At 34.5% G+C, this 19,874-nt stretch overlaps 2 protein-coding genes and 1 pseudogene across 10 annotated transcripts; 2 read left to right on the top strand and 1 right to left on the bottom strand.

The window, feature by feature from the left end:
• The first annotated feature begins 241 nt into the window (after positions 1 to 241).
• Positions 242 to 7,042, top strand: LOC111284555 (uncharacterized). 9 transcript variants are annotated; one of them, XM_089761800.1, is made up of 20 exons: positions 242 to 341; positions 513 to 592; positions 1,165 to 1,268; positions 1,462 to 1,548; positions 1,666 to 1,741; positions 1,831 to 1,905; positions 2,020 to 2,073; positions 2,540 to 2,599; positions 2,704 to 2,820; positions 2,935 to 3,029; positions 3,143 to 3,351; positions 3,467 to 3,564; positions 3,730 to 3,833; positions 3,991 to 4,156; positions 4,283 to 4,405; positions 4,705 to 4,787; positions 5,165 to 5,306; positions 5,386 to 5,415; positions 5,654 to 5,724; positions 5,924 to 7,042. In XM_089761800.1, the coding sequence occupies exons 2-20, from the start codon at positions 554 to 556 to the stop codon at positions 6,765 to 6,767; spliced, it is 2,577 nt and encodes an 858-aa protein (XP_089617926.1). In that variant the 5' UTR covers positions 242 to 341; positions 513 to 553; the 3' UTR covers positions 6,768 to 7,042. The 9 variants fall into 9 exon arrangements, with proteins under 9 accessions (XP_089617926.1, XP_022728981.2, XP_089617927.1 ...); XM_022873246.2 differs by having other exon boundaries at positions 5,921 to 7,042; XM_089761801.1 differs by having other exon boundaries at positions 504 to 592.
• A 435-nt stretch (positions 7,043 to 7,477) lies between these two features.
• Positions 7,478 to 7,853, top strand: LOC111284556 (ubiquitin-like protein 5 pseudogene; annotated as a pseudogene).
• A 7,670-nt stretch (positions 7,854 to 15,523) lies between these two features.
• On the bottom strand, positions 15,524 to 19,583 carry LOC111285341 (auxin response factor 10-like). Its single transcript, XM_022874735.2, has 4 exons — positions 18,395 to 19,583; positions 16,252 to 17,159; positions 16,035 to 16,100; positions 15,524 to 15,898 (listed from the first exon to the last, which is right to left on the bottom strand). The coding sequence occupies exons 1-4, from the start codon at positions 19,469 to 19,471 to the stop codon at positions 15,817 to 15,819; spliced, it is 2,133 nt and encodes a 710-aa protein (XP_022730470.2). The 5' UTR covers positions 19,472 to 19,583; the 3' UTR covers positions 15,524 to 15,816.
• Positions 19,584 to 19,874: the final 291 nt, after the last annotated feature.

The following is a 19,874-nucleotide window of genomic DNA, read 5'->3' as shown; positions in this document are numbered from 1 at the left end:
AAAGGAAAGAACTGCTTCAACAAGTTGTGAGTTGTGACCTTAAAAACTTTGCTTTTAGCTGTAAGTATAGAGTCTTTTTTTTTTTTTTAACTTGTGGATTACGTCAGGTCATGAAAGTCCATTCTACATCACCATCATACAACAACGATCATCCATACATCCCATAAATCGATGGTGATGCCCATCACCATCGCCATGGCCATAACATAATAATAAACAAAAAAATGGTTTTGTGAAAATCGGAGTACTTCATTCTGTACTTTTTCCATCACCAAAACATTTTTAGCCCTCTGCCTTCGCTTTTCTTCATTCTCTCATCTTGTCGATCTTCAGGCTTCGTGGTCTTTTTCTCTTTTAGTTTTTTCGATCTCTCTTTCTCTTTATATTTTTTAACACCAGCAAAAAATTAGGGTTTTTGTGTTTTCTTCTCCTTTCTTAACTCTTGAAGCTCGCGCTTTTTTCCCCTTCTTTCGACAATTCCTAGATTCACTGGTTGTTTTTAGGTTTTGCAGATCTATTGAGCTCCTCTGCTTAATCTCTTCTCTTCTTCACCATGTTTTGGAAGCTCACAGCTCTGTCCACCTCTTCTCCCGTGAGTAATTTTTATGCTACTTAGTTGATTAATTACTCCTCTTCTTTTTTAATTTTAAATCTTGATTTCTTTAATCTGTGCTTGTTACTTTGATTTTCTTTCTTTTCATGGGAGTATTTTTTTATTCGATATAATGAACTTGTTAATTTTTTATTCGATTGTTTTTCTTGTTCTTGTATGTTTGGAATTCATGCTTTTCTTTCAACGTAGTTAATTTGAAATTTACCCTGGATTCAACGATGCCGTAGCAAAGTAGTTTCAGTGGCTTAGATTTGTCCGCATTCTTGGGAAATTTCATTGTTCAATTCGATGAATACGCTTTGATTTTAAAGCTACGTTTTGAGTTGGACATGGCTGGAGTTCCGTTTATTTGAAGCTGAACTTTCTTATTCAGTGATAGTTTCTATCGAATCTAAAACGCGAAAATTCGTTAAGCTATTTAGATATAGTTCTAGATTGATGCTTATTCTCCGATTCCAACTAATTGTTCTAAGCATATTGTTGAGTGACTTATTGAGTTTGTGTTGAACGGGATTCTGGTTAGTTTCATTGACTTTGATGTTCTTTTGTAGGTGGACTCGATATTAGACAAGGAAAACTTTACTTTGGAAGAGCTTCTTGATGAGGAAGAAATAATCCAAGAATGCAAAGCTTTAAACAGTCGACTTATCAATTTGTAATTTTTGCTACTATCACATTGTGCATTTCCTTATTTTTCTTTATGTTTTTGTTTTCAATCAGTTTCTTGTCTGTTTTGATTGATTGGAATTTAGAAGTTGATTTGCTATAATAAAATTGCGAAGTGTTTGGATAATCTGATAGAGTAGTCTTGCTTGATGCTCATCACGTACTTAATTTTCTACATGCAGTCTACGAGATAGAGCCCAAGTTGAGCAGTTATTGCGATATGTTGTTGAAGAACCTCCAGAGGATGCTGACAGCAAACTGGCCTTCAAGTATGTCATTTTAATTAAATCAGGAATCAGGAACTAGACTTCATTCTGTTTTCTTGTCCTGTAACTTTTCTTATGTTAATTATTCTTTTTCTTAATGATCTGTTCATTTATGTCTAGGTTCCCATTCATTGCCTGTGAGATATTTACATGTGAGATTGATGTTATTCTGAAGTCTTTAGTTGAGGAGGAAGAGGTATTGGTTTCATTTTCGTTCTTGCTTATGCATCTTTAGTTATGGAAATTGCTATGATTTTGTTTAATGTGCTTTTCTCTGTGTTGCAGTTGATGAACTTACTTTTCTCCTTCTTGGAACCAAACCGTCCTCATAGTGCCCTGTTAGTCGGTTATTTCAGTAAGGTCCGCTTGTTCATGTTTGGATCAGTTTTTGTGCTCTTACACACCGTGTTTTCTTTGACTACTGCTTTTGTTATTATTATCACTTGTTAAGTTTCATTTTCTTTGGTATTTTAGGTTGTTGTGTGCCTTATGCTACGGAAGACTGTCCCACTTATGAATTATGTACAAGTAAGTAAAGCTTTTGTGTTTACTATCACATTCTTTGTCTTCTTTTAAATCTGTTGATACATTTCTTTTATGTTGTTGGATGATGTATTAAATAATCTGCAACTCTGGATAACTAGTGTAATTGAGACTTGGTATATGAATGTGTAAAGACAATTTGAACTTTACCTTGTTCCTCAGTTTAACTTTGCACTGGTTTATTTGACATGGTCATGATGTACCCATAAAAATTTTCACCTGTAAGCTTAGTTAAACATGCTGCATTAGTGGTGTAAACAATTCTGCGCATTATAAACTGTTTTCATCTCGTGAGTTGGTTATCTGGGTTTGGTACATGTGACAACGCTACAAGTCTAGTGACTCCCACGACAAAATTGGGCTTGTCTGTGGTTTATGATCTCTGAACTATAAGGGATAGCATGTTTTTATTTATTTATTTATATGAATTTCTAAGACAGATTATTAACAGGTACATCAAGATGTGTTCCGCCAACTGGTTGATTTGATAGGAATCACATCCATCATGGAGGTACCTGAGATTTTCTGTGTTGTTTTTTGCAATAGTGGATTTTATATGGCTTGGAATTTAATATGTTTGGGATGAATGTTGATGTGAGATGCATCTTGCCACAGGTTTTGGTTCGGTTAGTAGGCGCTGATGATCATGTATATCCAAATTTTTTGGATGTAATGCAATGGCTAGCTGATAGCAATTTGCTGGAAATGATTGTGGATAAATTGAGTCCATCAGTAAGTGAAAATTATCTGTTTTATCATTTTCATGATGTAATATTGTTTTAATATTTTCATGGTATAGAATACTTTGTAATGAGCATCTCACAGCCTGTTTTTTACAATGACCAGTGTCCACCTGAAGTTCATGCTAATGCAGCAGAAACATTATGTGCAATAACTCGGAATGCCCCATCAGCTTTAGCCACTAAACTCTCTAGTCCAAGGTTAGTGAGATCTAGTTCCGTCCTGTCTCCTCCCTGCCTGCATCACCATCTCGATTCTCTATTGCATATATGTTTGTGATTTGACCTGTAATTTTGAATATGTTCATGTACAGCTTTGTTGCAAGGATTTTTGGTCATGCATTGGAGGATTCACATTCAAAATCTGGCCTTGTAAACTCACTCTCAGTTTGTATCTCATTGTTGGATCCAAAAAGATCAGCAATTACTTCTCCCTTGATGCATTCTTTCCGAAATCAACATATGTATGAGCCCTCAATCCCTGTAAATTCAGAGACTATCAACGCAATGCTGCCTAAGCTTGGTGAGTGGATTTCTTTTGCTGGAAGCTTTATTAATCGATTTGACATATTCCTAGGTGCATGTAACATACTGGCTTTCATTTTAGCCTTGCCTTCAAACTGCATGCTTTTGTGCAGGTGAGTTGCTCATGCTTTTGCATGTGTCATCTGATGAGAAAATTTTGCCTACCACGTATGGAGAATTGAGGCCTCCTCTTGGGAAGCATCGACTAAAGGTTCATTTATATTCTCATCATTGGTTTTATGCGCTAATCAACATGGAATACTCAACTTGATGCCTGTTTGATTTTTTTGGTGTTTGTGCACAATGTATGTCGGACTGTTTGGGCTTGTGTCAAAGTTTATTGTGTTGTTTCTGATTGTTTTGGTGTTTATTTCAGATTGTGGAGTTCATTGCCGTGCTGTTGAGAACTGGAAATGAAGCTGCGGAGAAGGAATTGGTTAGCTCAGGAACCATTCAACGAGTTCTTGATCTTTTCTTTGAGTAAGCTCTTGCTTAAAACTGTCATATTGAATAAAGTGAAAAAACTTATTGGAAGTTTGAATCTAGAAGAAAGTGCTTGATGTCTTCTTGTGGAAGGTGTTGGATCATTTCTGTTAGCAGGCTAAGATTCATTGTCTCTTTAATTTAAATTATGTAGGTATCCATACAACAATGCATTACATCATCATGCGGAGAGTATAATATTATCTTGTCTGGAAAGCAAAAATGATGAAATACTTGATTATCTTCTTCAAGAATGTGATTTGATCAGGAAATTTCTCCAAACTGACAAACATCCAATTCTTTCTGGTGACAGAAATCAGGTAGATGTTAAATCATTTTGCTACTTGCCCATTTTGCTAATGAGCATTATGATTAGTATAATTAGAAGCTGCTACAAATGCTACCCCATTATGCAGTCAGCTTAACCCCTTTTTTTGGTTGAACAGCCAACTTTACCTGCTGCGGGAAAACGCGCACCGAGGGCAGGAAACATTGGACACATTACACGTATTTCAAATAAACTTGTACAGTTGGGAAGCAGCAACAGTCGCATTCTGGCATGTCTAAAGGTGCGAAATTTGCTGCTTGTTAATGTTGTATGAGTGCTTAGGATCTTACTGTCTGTAGGTGCATTTTTTATCTGAAGCTAACAACTTTTGTTATAATTAAAGTTAGGGTATGAATCCTTTTATGTAGTATGGTAAATTAAGTTCATTGCAGTTAGTTGTTGGGTTATTTGGCACATAGGTGGTATCTTTCATTGGCTGGTTGGATCTGTATATTGGATTAGGCAATTTTGTTGTTGGGATTCTTTATATGACTTATTTTTTTGTGAATTTGCTGACACAAGTTCATATATTCTTAATAGGAAAATAGCGAATGGAATGAATGGCAAGCTAATGTTCTGCAAGAACGTAATACAGTTGAAAATGTTTATCGATGGGCTTGTGGGTATGCTCTTGCTATGCTTCTGATATGCATTGCAGCCAGATTAGTAGAATATGTGATTCAAGTTTAATTATCTCTAGTTCTGTATGCGCTTGTTATGGCATTTGTAAGAATACATGCACTCAAGGATTCTGGTCTTGTGGCAGATTTGTAACTTATGAATGACATATAAAATGCGACTTATAGTTCTTGCTTTTATTTTATTTATGGCTTTCATATGTTATATAATGCCTACAAATATAAAGTTTCTTATAGAATTCCATTTTTGAATCCATGTCTTGTTATATCACATTATTGCTGTTTGCAGCAACCACATAGTTGTGAGAGCTAACAGAAAAATCATTTAAAGAATCTCATGTATCTTCTCTTCTCATGTGCAGCCGCCCAACAGTGTTGCAAGACAGAACAAGGGATAGCGATGAGGATGATATTCATGATAGAGATTATGATGTTGCAGCTTTAGCGAATAACCTAAGCCAGGCTTTCAGATACAAAATATATGGGAATGATGACAATGAAGAAGTATGTAGTTTGGCTTCTCTAACAATCTCTTTATTTACATGTTTTCTATACTTAAGAGTTTTTATTTATCTGCTTTTAGGAGCATGGTGCTCTTGATCGAGATGATGAGGTGAGTGACTCTGATTTGTTTTAATTAATTGAAATTGTTTCTCTGCGGTTGATTATAAGGCCAATAGGTTGTTTTTCCTATGGTTTCTCTATTTGCCTGTTAAAGACATCAATGATAATATCATCTAGGGCTATGTGTTATGATCAGCATGAGTGATGGAGAAACCAAACAGATAGGAATTTTTTTTTTCATTTTTTAACATCAAAGTTGATAGTAAATTTATGTTTTCAATTTGCAGGATGTATACTTTGATGATGAATCTGCTGAGGTCGTCATATCATCTTTGAGGCTTGGTGATGACCAAGGAAGGTGAGTTTTCTTTTCATTACTTGTCGTAATGGAGTTATTGGTTGTTGAGGTTTATGATGGAGAATCCAGTTGGGTTAATGTTGTTCAAGAACCTCCTATTGCCTTAGCTTTTACAAACATACAGTTTATATTCTTCTGTTAAAGTAGCAATATTACAAAACATACAGTTTATATTACCCATGTTTTTCTAATGCAGCAGTCTGTTCACAAATTCCAACTGGTTTGCATTCCAAGATGACAGAATCGGTAATGAACCTTTTGCCACATCCCCCACAGAGGTTTTGGACGAGATTAATTTGAATGGCACTGCAAATAGCGGTAACAGTAGTAGTGATGATGAGGTGGTAGTTGGAGAGGAGGACGAGTTGAATGAAAACAAGCAGTCAGCGAATGGATTTAACAAACAGTTTGGTAGTTGCACATCTACTTCCAACGTGATGAATGGGTTTAACAGTTCCATGATTGGAGACTTGAATCCACAAGGGGAGAAAGCAAATGCTTCTCAAGATATGGGATTTTTCAGGTTTGACACACCAGAAAACGAGGATTTGTTTGGAGATAGGTCTTCACCTGAGTGGGTGGGATGTGGACAACCTTCGGATTTGCAAGTAGGTGGTTCAAGCAAGAATCCATTTCTAGATGATGACAGCTCAGACGTCAACCTACCCGGTCATACCGAGACAGTGGTCACTGATGTTGGGGCCCCCTCAAATGGGGAATTCGTACTTCCAAATGGTTCGTCAGACTCCATGGATTTGAGTGATGGTTCGGTGAGCAGCGATACAAATAAAAAATCTCCACCACCAGTGCCCTCTTTGTTTGAAGAGGATGTTGAATTTGTAGGTGTGGAATTAGAAGGTACAGAGAGGGCAATGGAACAAGCTTTGAAAGAAGGAATAGTCGGGGAAGCAGGGCCATTGAAGAGGAACATTGTTCCGAAGGCACCAGAAAAGGAGAATTCTGATGATGGTGGAGCTGGGATGAAGGAGTTCAATGATACAAACTATTGGAGGGTTGATCACGAGGTTACTGTTTTGGAGTAATTAATGCTGGCCAAACATGGAAGTGGCTTGGATCTGAGAGGGACCATCACAGTTTTGATTGGCTGAGGGTTGAAGCATCAAAATTCATATGTACAGTATAATTTTGTTTCCAAATGCGGTTGTACGGTAGGCTGTGCCAATGGTTATAACTGTTCATTAGTAGTTACTGTTACTGGTATTGTTGTTCTATTATTCAAGGTTTTTGTTCCTTCCTGTTACTCTGATTCACAAGGTAAGGGTTTCCCCTATCAATCATATTTTAATCTTAATTGTAATGGCTGGTATACTCCAAATTTTTATTTTTTCTTCACTCTTCTCCCGATCCCCAGCCGCACTTCTCAAACACCATTTTTGGTTTTCTGATTTCATGATATTTGCATTACCCGCACGCCCCTTTTTCGGGCAATACTTGGTTCGGGCCACGATGATAAGGCAATTGTGATGCAGCCATTGTTTTGTTTGGAGTAGCTGCTGCGTTGTGTTGAAACTCTGATCTTCTTTGGCACTGGGTTAGAATTTGGATAGCATTTAGATTTAGAAGTTAATCAAGGAAAAAAAGAAAATAATATAAAAGAAGAAATGCTAGAATATATAAAAGTACGTGGATGTAAAACACGTGTACAGCGTGGAATGGTCATGCAAATCTTTGCGAGGATCAAAAGTACTAAAATACCCCCCAACGAAATTTGCAGAATCCCACGTCCACATCATCTACATAAAACAGAGAACTGAGAAGGCGTCAACAACAACATTGGCATGACTGTGACTATAAGCTAAACAAATCGATCGCATTTGCAGCCCTACTACACAACCTTTACAAATTTTCTTTTTAAGAGGAAGAAGAAGAAGATGATAGAGGTGGTGCTGAACGACGGGCTGGGGAAGAAGGTGCGGGTGAAGTGCAACGAGGATGACACCATCGGCGACCTTAAGAAGCTGGTTGCGGCCCAGACCGGAACCAGGGCCGACAAGATTCGTATCCAGAAGTGGTACACATCACCATCAAAGACTACGAGATTCATAATGGCATGGGCCTTGAGCTCTACTAAAACTAATCCCCCTTCCCTCCCTCCCTATCCCTTTAACTCCGGTACTTTTTCTAATTATAGTAACTGTTATTATTCAATTACTCCAATATCTTATTACATTCTCTTCAATTATCGATGTTCATTTGTAAAGCTAGGACCAGACATTGATGGTTTCTGCCTTTTAGGTTGGGGGATTAGACGGGGTTACTTAGCCTTCAAGAAACTAGATTTTGTGGAGGGTTTTGAACTACATTCTAATAATGTATCAAATAGAAACTTAATAAACTAGAATTTTTGACGTTTAAATCTCTAAATTTAGAGGCTATTGCTCCTAAAGTACTGATCCAGCACCTATTAAGAGAGCAATTCTTATTGACATTTTTGTTATTTGTTGCATTGACTATTTTGCATGTATTATTCATTGCTTAACCTTATGTTGATCGCTGGGGCAAACTTGTTCAGCTAAATTTTAGGGTGGCTTAGTAGGATAAATTGCAATTATTTCATATTTTTCTGTGTGGCTAACTCTATGTTGTGGAGTTTGAGGGAGATGAGAAAACAGGATATGATAAGTTTGGAAAGTGCAGGGTAGAGGTGGCTCATCCTTTATCTTGTTGATAAGTTTAATAATTTAGCAAGTGAAGTATTAAGTAGGAACAGATGACACTCTATTGGCTTGCATTTTTCAAGGGAATGTGCTTGTAGTTGTAGGTTGCAAAATCATTGTTTTTGCTTATCTTGTGGAGTGCTTTAGTTGCATAGTTATAAAGTGGATTAGACGACAACCTCTAGGTCTCCTTTTTTGGGGTATTGGGAAGTAGGTAATGTTTGATGCATAGGATGATGGTTAGGATAAGATGATAATCATCTGATATTATGTTTGGTTTGTATCTAAAGAAAGGGATAGGATTACAAGGAAGATTAATCATCCTCTTGGTATAATATCATTCAACCCCCCCAAAGTGGAAAGGATTATTTTTAATTCATAGGATTAATTTTGTATTTTCTATTACCCTTAAAAATTACGTTAATAATATAAATTATATAAACTTGAGGAATGATAATTTTGACAAATAAATAAATTATCATATTTTAATTCTTGCATACATCAAATACAAGATAGGATGACATTATTTAATTTAATCCTATTCATAATATAATCTTATCTTATCCTATCATAATCTTGTGTGCCAAACATATCCTTAAATTACTAGGATCCCTTAAAAGAAGGTAAGGAAAAAAATCTCCCTCTTTCTCCTTCTCCTTGTTCAAAACTTAGGCTTTGCTCGATAGGATAGATAGAGAAATGACAAGGAAAAGTGGAAAGAAAAAGTAATATTCTATCCGTTGCTTGGTATGGTTGAAAATGAGAAGGGAAATAAAAATTGTATTATTTAACTATTATATCTTTCGAAAGTTAAGATAAAAAGTTAAAATTTTAAAAATGATGGATAATTTTGTAAATATACGCATTTGACTCATCTTTCTCATTCCCTCACTTCCTATCTCTTCAATTTGGAAAGATTTGCTTTTGTGAATAAGGGTGAAAAATAATCATCTTTCTTATTTTCTTTCCTCTCACCTTTCTGTCTTACCAAACACACTCAAAATTCATGGTCTTTTCATTTTTTCACTCTACTCTATCTATCCTTCCACTTTAACACTCTACCAAGCACTCCCTATGGACCAAAACTCTACTTGGTCTTTGTTTGTTTACTGAACATTGTAAATCTGAGGTTTGAAATGTTATTTCAAAATTGGATTCCTCTCTGGAGAGCTGTGATCATTTTATAGGGAAGGGAGAAACCGTTCTTTATAGCTGCAGCATGCAGCTATTTTATCTAAATTTTGTTAAGCTTAAGTTAAGATGCTGCATTTTTCGGTTTTACCTGAATTCATTCTCGATTATGCGTAGATAGATTTTAATCCCTGTTTGGTGTGCATGCATATAGTTGGTGTACTTATCAGTTTGATCATATTGATTTTTTATCATACTTCAGATCATATGAGATGATCATTAATTTATTTAGGTTGTATGTTATGAAGCATTTGCAATTCAGTAGTAACATTTAACAGTTTGTTCAAAATAGCTGCAACATGCAGCTATTTTATCTAAATTTTATGAAGCTTTAAGATGCTGCATTTTTCAGTTTTTCCTGAATTCATTCTCGATTATGTGTGGATTTTAATCCCTGTTTGCATATGTTTGGTGTACTTACCAGTTTGATCATGTGTAAATTTTAGCTTCAGATCATATGAGATGATCAATAATTTATTTAGCTTGTACGTTATGAACCATTTGCAATTCAGTAGTAACATTTAGCAGTTTCTTCAAAATAGATTCTGAGATTTGGATTTTCCTTTTGCATGTTCGAGGTCCATATAAAATGAAGAGGATGCAATTGTGAGTGAAGATCTCTTTCAACTATTGGGAGAGATGATAGGCATGCCCTAAACCCGTACTTAAACTCTTAGCTATCCAAATAGTGTTAACTTGCCAAGTACCAAAAGACATAAGGTGTTAAAGTTGCTGAAGTAAGCATATGTATAACTTTATTTTCTGCTATATGGAATAAGCGGTATTTGTTGTGTACTTTATATTATCTTCTGTATAAGCTCTCATGCTTAAGTTAGTGCAGATCCATCAAATAATCCAAGCTAGCCAATTTATTGTCACTTATTAAAAACATACAATTGGTTCCATGAAGATGTAGTTATATGGGTTGTTCAACCTTGAAGAACAACCCCCCTCTGGCTCTCAAACCGTGAGTTTTTTCTGTTAATATCATACATTCTGACGTTAAGAATGTAGGTTCTATGTTCCAACTGACTGCCCCAAACTGCCATCATTTACCATTTGTTGAGCAGATATGTTTAGCTGTGACCAATTTTTAGGTTGGATTACAAACAATTGACTTACATAGAGCTTCTTCTTTTGCAGTACTGGTAACAGAGTTTTCTATAGGCATGCAAAGGTTGTCCCTCTATAAAAGTGGCATTTTAAGAGGCTTATTCGTATTTGTCAATTCATCCATCCCCTGTTAACAGGCATCAGGACAGTGCTTTCTTGTTGTTTGCTAAGTTCTTTCTCATCGTTCTACCTCTTTCTCCTTCTTTGATGGCATTTCTCTCATTCCTGCTTTTACTTTTTCTTATATTTTCAAAACACAGTTTTGGAAAGTCTTGAGTTGGTCAACTGATCTTTTTGTCTTACAATAATGCTTCTCAAGATTTGAAGCCTCAAAATCTACTTCATAACTCAATTCCAGTGGGTTGCAAAAGTTACTTCATCAGTTATTTGACAATATTTTTACTTATTCTCTTCAGTTTAACCTTGTCTATATCATCATCCAACACCGGCCAATTCCCGAAATCGTCTAAATTCTGTGTAAGGTTAAAGGTACTCGGCCCTGTGCGGTGCGTTACTCAATGCTTTATTGCATGTTTGAACAATTTTCTTGGTTGATTGTGAAAAGCCCCATTAACTTTTTCTTGCTCATCATCATCATCGTCATTTATTTTGACTATCCCCATGACCATAAAGTGAATCAAATTTATAAATTTTCTGTAGAGTTTTCCCTGTTTCTTGAATAGTTTAAAACCCTTCTCTCTCACTACCTTTCTCATTAGTCATGCTACCTTGGCCTAGTGTTTTCGTTGAGGACGATGACGTCTTTCACTCTTTCAATTTTCCTTTTTCAAGTTGATTTGATGGCCCAATTGTGTTTAAGGTGTCCTTTCAAAAGATTATGGTGTTGTTTTTTATCTTTTAATTAGTCACTCCACTACAAAATTAATGATATTCCTGAAGATAATGATTTTTACAACTATATATACTCTTTCATTTTTTAATCTAAAGCCATATTTGGGGTTTCTAGATTCCATCTTCAACTTGTTTTAATTTTTTGAATTACATAGTAATTTCTTCATGAAAATTTCTATGTAAGACAAAATGGAAGAGATCTTGCAAAAATTCTCACTTGTTAGCATGTGTATATATATATATATATATATATATATTAATTAAAATCAAGAGTTAGAAAAATATCTAAATTTTTTTAATTTTATATTGTATAAGTTGATTTATATTCATATATATATATATAGTTAATATTTGATATATTATTAGTATAAATTTTTAATTACACAAGTAAAGATTATTAGGATGATACATGTTTTATTTTTTAAATATATCATAAAATATAAGTATCATTTTATTAATTCTATTTGTATAATTAAAAATTTATAACAACAGAATATCAAATACTAATTCAAACATATATATATTTGAATAAGTAAAATTTTTGAAAGTGGACAAACATGTCATGATCTCCAGCCATAATTATTTGGACTATGTGACCCAACACAATACGTAATTAACCCTTTTGCAACACAACCATGTGATGTACTATTCTACCTTATCTTCATATTAATTATACTTTTTCTTTAATTATTTCCCAACATTAATAGTATTATATGTTTCCTAAACTGCTAAACCAACCAAAGACCCAATGTTATGTTTTGCAAACATATAATATAAATTTCAATGTGAAATTTTATTTTTAATGTAAATAATTTATTAATAATATTTTTATGGTTTTGTATAATACATTGTTTATTATCTTTATATCAGCCTTGATACTAGCTCTCAATGAGTTCCTTGACTTCCACAATTATTTATAATGTAAATAACTTAAATAACTTTTTTTCATGTATAAACACTTCCAAATCGTACATTTTAAACACATTTAGAATTACAAATATTCTACTTTAAAAAAAAAAAAGAAGTACAAATTATTCAAACACCCTTTGTTTTTCAACTTAGCAATCGAATCCAAAGAAAAAATAGCTAGCAATAATAGAACAAAAGTATGATATCGATTTTCCTGGTGTTGAATGTGTTTTGATCCACAAGTAGCTTTGGGAAGAAGGTTCTTGACACTCGTAAAGAAACAAAAAGTCAAAGATATCACAGTTCATACTTAAAAATATGTTTGGAGATTCAAATAAATAATTATATAATAAAAAAATTATAAATTAAATTAAAATTAATCTATCGTTACAACTATTTATCTTGTGACTCTTATAAATATAATTACATCATTGAATCCGAACGTGATAATGTCTTTCTTTTTCACTCGTTGATAAAATTTAATCAAAAGAAACGATAAACAAGGTGTTATCTAAATCATTCATAATTTGTAGATTCTGTGAATTTGATGTTATTTAGGACCTATAGCTTAGGAAAATATTAGGCCAAATAATTGGCGCTGGTCATCTTTAATATATTCTACATATTTAATTTAATTAATAATTTTCATCTTTGGATTGATTTATGGTTATTAAAAATTATACTAATGCTTACAACCTATCAAAAAAATTATACTAATACTATATATTATGGTTAATAAAGAAGAAAGTATTCCAAAAAAAAAAAAAAAAAAGAAATTGGTAGCTAGAAAGTTCAAAATATCACGATAATTCAAAATATCACGATGAGATGAGATTGTTTTATGATATCGTCCTTCAAATCTACAGCGACGGCGGTAAAAACGGATGAAATCTTGATCGTACATCAGACACAGTTGAACTTTATCGCAGCCGTACAACATGTTGAAATTACCAAACCAAACCTAAAGTCTTTGATCTTTCACCTTTGAACGGAAAGACAATAATAAAAAGAAATTCTATCTTGGGTCCACCGCACGAACGGTGCCTTCACGCCACGTCATCATATCTCTGTCGTTTACATGCTTAAGCAAACGCTTTTTCCCTTTCCCTTCCATTAAAATATAGAACAATTTTTATTTCATACACCAATGCAAATTAATAAATTTTTTATTACAACATATTTTAAACTTTTAATAAATAAAAACTTCAATGATATTTTAATATAATTAAAAAATTTTATTGATAATTTATAAGATAATAATTAATGCTGAGATTACAAGTAAAAGAAAATTATAGTATCAAAACAAATATTACATAAATATAATGAATTAGATTAAACAAATAAATTTAATATAACATTAGATCAAATTGATATATGATGAAATTGAAATTAGAATTTGAAAATTAAAGTTTATGCTTAAAATAAAAAATGATTTTTTAATCAAAATTAATTTCATTATTATTATTTTTTTTGAGTAGTTAGCTGCCCTTCGTATTCATGAACTAATTAAGAAAAATATTAAAATTGATAATTGATATTCTTTAAATTGTTCGTATATTTTCTTGGCCAGAAAAATGTACATTTTTTTACTATTATACTACATTACTGTTGTTTCATTATCAAGAAAAAATGTTATGATTAAGGCTTAATTTAGCATGTTATTGCGGTTTAAAAAATTTTAATTTTAAAAAAATGTGTTTGAAAAGTGTTGTAAAAAAATTATTATAAAAAATTATGATTTAAAATTTTTGAATGTTTAATATTATTGTGAAAATTTAAAATATCTAAAAAAGACGTGATGTTAAAAAAAATTATTATTATTATTAAAAAAAAGTAATTAAATAAATATTTGATCGTTTTATTATCAAATCATAAATTTAAAATTACAATTATACTTTTCAAATAACTCTTAAGATTGAATCGTTTTTAATCAAAATATTTTTAGCTCAAATTATAACAAGATTAATATTATTTTTACATTTAAAAATTACTTTTTGAAATCAAACGCAACAACAAACGATACTTAGGTTGGGTTTGAAAGATTGTTTGTAAAAGCTGAAAATTTTCATTTTAGTTGTATTCTTGGATCTTGAGATTGTTGTGTTTATTTAATTATTAATTGTTTTCGTGAAAGGAAAATGTTATTAATTGATCAAAGTGGATGAAAGCTCAAACTCAGACATGGAACATTTAAGACACCATTAACAGCACCTTGTTGGATTCAGTGCTCTATGCTCAATTTTGCCTTTAATCCCCAGCATCATCGAGTTTGGTTTTTTTTTTTTTTTTCATTTTCCATTGAAATTCATTTTATTATTGGAACTTTAATCAAACAAAATTTTCATTCATTATTTTATTCTTAATATAATGTTTTTTAGAACAATATTTGTTGGTGATGTCTTAAATCTTAAATGGATGTTTGAAATGATGATTTGTTAAAATCATTATAAAAAAAAATATTAAAATTTTTTTCTCACATAAATACGATAAAAAGCTAAGGAAAAGGGGCGGGGGGGGAGAGGAGTAGGGTCAGACAGCTGAAATAGAGGTGATGGCAAAAAGGCTAGCTCGGCCATCGAAACGGCGACGAAGAAGGGGCCACACGTGGGACCGTTGATTTGTTTGATCACTTCCAATTTCCAAGCTCTTTGCTGTCCCAGCCTCACGTGTGCCTGTTTTTATTTAATTGAATTAGGAATTGGACCCCATCAAACAATGAAATCCATTTTTTTTTTTCGTAAGTTTTGGTTACGGGAGTTTAAATATATAATATATTTTGTCTAGTGTTCACAAAATTCAGTGATTTTTTTGTACAAACCCTGAACCAGACCACATCCAGCTTGGCCGTCAAACTGTTGGAACAGTAAAGTCTTTCATGTTTTTCTGTGTTCATGATCCCAATCTCTCCCATTTTTTTTTTCTTTCATGAAGATCCCAAAGTTTTCCTTCATGCGTCATAATGGTCAGAACACAGAACATGCATATAATTTGATTTTTTTTTTAAAGACAATTCACAGTTACTATAAGTAACAAGAAATTAAAATAATAACCCAGACTTTCAAAAAAGTCACAGAGAGAAGTTTCAATTGCATTTTGAAGCATATGTGGAAACAGGAACTAACAGAATTCCTTACAATTGAGCTTTGCATGGATGGAGTCGCGGTCAATATCAACATAAAACTGACGATAAACATTCAGTAAATTATACGACATCAATGTTTTTTGAACACAAACACTTGGACAAGAAAACTATACAGACATCCACATCCCCTATAAGGAGCTAAAAAGTCTATACTGTTCTATAAATTCTTGAAATATCCATGCATGCTTATTGACATTGTGCTCTGAATCATGCAAATATGCTCAAGGGACCTGTCTTGTTTGGCCCTTCTAGTCCATTTTCTGCTGTTCGCATTCCCGTGAGCCATGACCTGGAAAACAGGTTATCGAGTTTAGCACGAACAAGTTGTTTGCAATCCAACAAGTTTAGAACGTTGCGTTGCATGATGGTATTAGTTTGGAACTCATTAGTGGAAAAAAATGGATAATGAAGAAAGTTTGACTCACCTTTCAACAGTATCATTGCCTGAATCTATCCTTATTGTCAATCTTTTGGCTGTCTTCATAAAAGTACTACATACCCAAGGGGAGAAGGAAAGATTGTGTAAATATAACTCCAAAGAAGCTTAAAAGTCGGAAATTTAGATGTTTTAAAATTCATTATTGATGTATCTGCAAGATCAAAGGATGGAAAAAAGATAAATGGGGTCTTTCAAATTGATACCTGAATGGTTCATCTCCAGTTTGTTTGACAGCACCTGTTGCATCTCGATACAGCACATGGCCCAAGATCTTTGATCTTTCTATTCCAAACATGTCGGCCAACCTCCTATATAACTCTTCATAAGAACCAAGAACTGACAGGTCAAGAGTTCTTCCCACATCCTCTGACTCCAAGAATACCTTGCAATGACCAGTATCCAGGCCAGGTTCTGTGGTTCGATAGTCCTGGTGCCACAAAAATCCAGCAGTGGATGACTGCTCTGGAGAAAAATGATTCTCAAGAGCATATCCTGAACCATCAGAAGTATCTTTTGTTTTGTCTGCATTACCATCTAATGATCGCTTTCTGTTAATAACTTGTGAGACAGTTTCACTTGAACAGCTAGAAGAGAGCTGCTGCTCGGTAAGTATCGGCTGACCAAAGAGTAAAAACTGGTGTCTTTTTGCGTTATCAGATTTCTCCTTCTGACTAGAATTCCCCATTGTTAACAAGCAAGATAAATTATCATTACTGTTTATGCGCCTCGCCATCATGATGCCATCAGCTATTCTAGCATGTGGCTCAAACTGCTGGAAACTGGACCGAAACAGTCCCAACTGCAGTTTATTGTTAAGATGGAGATCTGATAAAGATAATCCAAATTGACCATGCCTGGCTCCCTGTATGCCTGCAGGAGCATTATCAGATAAACAACGTAAGGGGCTGCTGGGCCCAAGGGGATTGCCTGAAAATGATGGCATCGGAAATTGTCTGTCAAGGGGAAAGTCAAGGTGTTGGGGAAGCCTTAACTTCTTTCTAGGTGGTGAGAAGGGTGGCAGGTGGATGGCAGACATGTTTGATACCAATTCAACCAACCAGGGACTCACACGTTTAACATTTTGCAGCAAATCTGGCTCATCCCATGTCACCTGCAACAGCGACTACAAAGTAAGGGCGGGCTGCTAAAAAGAGAACCGACAATGTGACACTTGCATCTCTTAATTAATTATCAAAGCATTGGATAAGCGGTAACAAGTTAACTATCTTAATGCCTTTATAGACCAAGAAAGCTTAGACATCCACTTTTTAGGCTGAGTCTGCAAGTCCATTTGTCTTTCATGGAACCAACAATGAATCTAATGAAAAAAATTTCTCTATGAATCAAAACTAATAATCTAAAGATTAAAGAGGTATCGTGATTAGCCCATACATATGTAGAGCTAAAGCCCCGGAACAATTTTCTTTCTACCCACATATTATATGGTTATGTAATTCTAAAGATCTAAAAGCTTAAATGACCAAGAACATATTTGTACAGAAAAATTTAAATAAGTTGCGTCACATTTCGGTTTTCATGTGCAATTCACTTTATAACCACCGGACAAACTGAACAACTTCTGTCAGAAAGAGTAAAGGCCCTGAATATAATTCAGTCCCCAAATCAAGCCATTTATTAGCAACAAGGACAACGAAATGAGAAATACAGAAACAATTTGATGCAACTTGATTTCTTTAGTCAGAATACAGATTACAATTGTCCTACAGATTAAATCAGCAAATGTACCAGATATAACCAAACTGCTAAGAATATTCAGGAATATCACTTAAATGGAGAGAAAAAGATAACAATTGCTCGTTCCCTGGTAATAATTTCATGCATCACCTACAATCATGTTAGCAAGTGAATTCCGCAATGGTCATGCCAGACAGACACTTACCTAATAGAGTAATGATTTGAGTTGGCCTTCTGGGCCAAAATTCAGTAAATACAATACCAGAAACAGAGAATTTGTGGTAGCATAATTGATCGCAGGCGAAAAAGTAGTTGTATCCATCAGAATTAGTGCAAGAGATAAACAAAGTCAGTTAAAGAAAAATTGAACAAGAGAATTGATATAACAAAGCAGTTCCAGACTTGATGAGACTAGTAAGTGTTGAAAACATGGTACACCGAGAATCATTATAGTGGAGCAAAGAAGAGGCTGAAAGCTCATTAATTCACCTAATCCATCCGAAAAACCCAATTTATACTAAAAGATAACCAGGGTTAAGTGTACGAGAATCAAAAACACCAAACAAACATTGTTTAACAGGTGCTAATTCAGCAAAGAAATAAACCAAGAATTTTAGACAAATCCATAAGAATCAGGGAGAAATATAGGACCTGGAGAAGCCGCCAAGGCGAATTACGCCATCCGATGGGATCTGCAGCTTGAACAGAAGACACAGTTCCCATGAACCAGCTAATCCTAGAAGAATCCTCAGTCTCAAAAGCCATCTTGAACCTCATCCCAGAACACCAAGGAATCCTCATTGCTGCCCTTACTGCAGATGCCTTAACACAAAACTCCGGTGTGCTTGCTCTAGGATAATAAATAATCTCAAAAGGCTGGCCACCAGCAGCAAGCGCCACAGCCCCCAAAACAGACTCTGGCCTCACTTTTCCCTTTCCTCTTAAATTCCCATTTCTCATTATCTTACTCTCATCCTCCCTCAGGAAAGCTGAAAATCCTCCATAAGGAGTAACACAATTTCCATTTACATGACCAGAATTCCAACCTTGAGCACCAGACTCGAGTTCATTTCCAATCCCACGCTTTGCTCGCCTAATCCCAACACAAAGATCACCGTTTTCGGCTCTCAAGAACACGATTGAGTCCCCAGCAACAAGTTTTTTCTGGTTCACAAAAGTACTCCAGCCAGTCGTCAAAAGATGTCTCCTAGGAGTCCCCCTATAAATATGCCTAAATTTCCAAATCTCACCATGAACATCCTTGGCAATAACAGTTTGAACAGGAGGATCCGCAGAGTAATCCAATCTTGGAAAAATGGTTTCAGCACAGTATCTTGGAACAGAAAAACCACCCCCATTGTTTGCATCAGATTGAGTCAATGTCTTAGCAAAAGAAGCAGGCTTTTCCACATTATCAGACCCATTAGAGCCACCACCTATAACGACATCATCTTCAATATCACGCCCGCTGTTTGGCAGTGGCATAAGCATAATCTTGGCATATACTTCGTCAGTTTCAATATCAGCCAAGAATTTGACAGAAGATACTCGGCAAAGAACAAGAGCCGGAATTTGAGGAGAAGATGAGAAATCCACGGAAGAGAGAGAGTGCTCAGCATGGCCTTGAGGAAAGTAGAAGACTTTGGAGTTCACTGGTGGGATTTGAACGATGGATCCAGCACAAGCATGCCATAGCTGTGGATCCAAGCTCTTTACTGGCTCCTTCATTTCTTTGGGCTCTCTTTTGATCAGCCTTTCAAGTTGGGATTTTGATTTTTTGGGATAAAAAAACAAAAACTCGTGAAGATTTTGAAATCTAGAACTTCTGAGTTAATGCTGTGGACAACCCAAGAATTGGTTATAAATTTAAGTCTGAGACATGAAAGAAAGAAGTTTAAATGAAACAACTGAAAAAGTGAAAACAGTTCATTTAATTTTTGGACATTAATTAAAAATCTCTTATCTCTTTTTGTTAAAAACCAAACCAAAAAGGAAAAAAACTTCTCTTATCACCCTTTCCCGGCTTCCCAAAAAAAAAAACACCCTTTTAATGCAACGCTTCCTTTCCTTTTCTCTCTGCCTTGTCTGTCTTGCTTTTTCTCTCTCTCGCCTGACGATTAAACAGTATAAA

Source organism: Durio zibethinus, chromosome 6 (assembly GCF_047325235.1).
Source record: "Durio zibethinus cultivar Kanyao isolate XHJ-2024 chromosome 6, ASM4732523v1, whole genome shotgun sequence".
In the NCBI taxonomy this organism is placed as follows: Eukaryota; Viridiplantae; Streptophyta; class Magnoliopsida; order Malvales; family Malvaceae; genus Durio; species Durio zibethinus.
This window is presented reverse-complemented; position numbering and strand designations above follow the sequence as displayed.

Coding starts and splice junctions, on each gene's coding strand:
- LOC111284555 (XM_022873246.2), top strand. CDS start 554: ATGTTTTGGAAGCTCACAGCTCTGTCCACCTCTTCTCCC. Junction 2,821..2,934: donor TGGATAAATTGAGTCCATCA/GTAAGTGAAAAT, acceptor TACAATGACCAG/TGTCCACCTGAAGTTCATGC. Junction 5,725..5,920: donor CTTGGTGATGACCAAGGAAG/GTGAGTTTTCTT, acceptor TTTCTAATGCAG/CAGTCTGTTCACAAATTCCA.
- LOC111285341 (XM_022874735.2), bottom strand. CDS start 19,471: ATGAAGGAGCCAGTAAAGAGCTTGGATCCACAGCTATGGCATGCTTGT. Junction 16,101..16,251: donor ACTGGAGATGAACCATTCAG/GTATCAATTTGA, acceptor TTGGGTATGTAG/TACTTTTATGAAGACAGCCA. Junction 15,899..16,034: donor GGCAATGATACTGTTGAAAG/GTGAGTCAAACT, acceptor CCTGTTTTCCAG/GTCATGGCTCACGGGAATGC.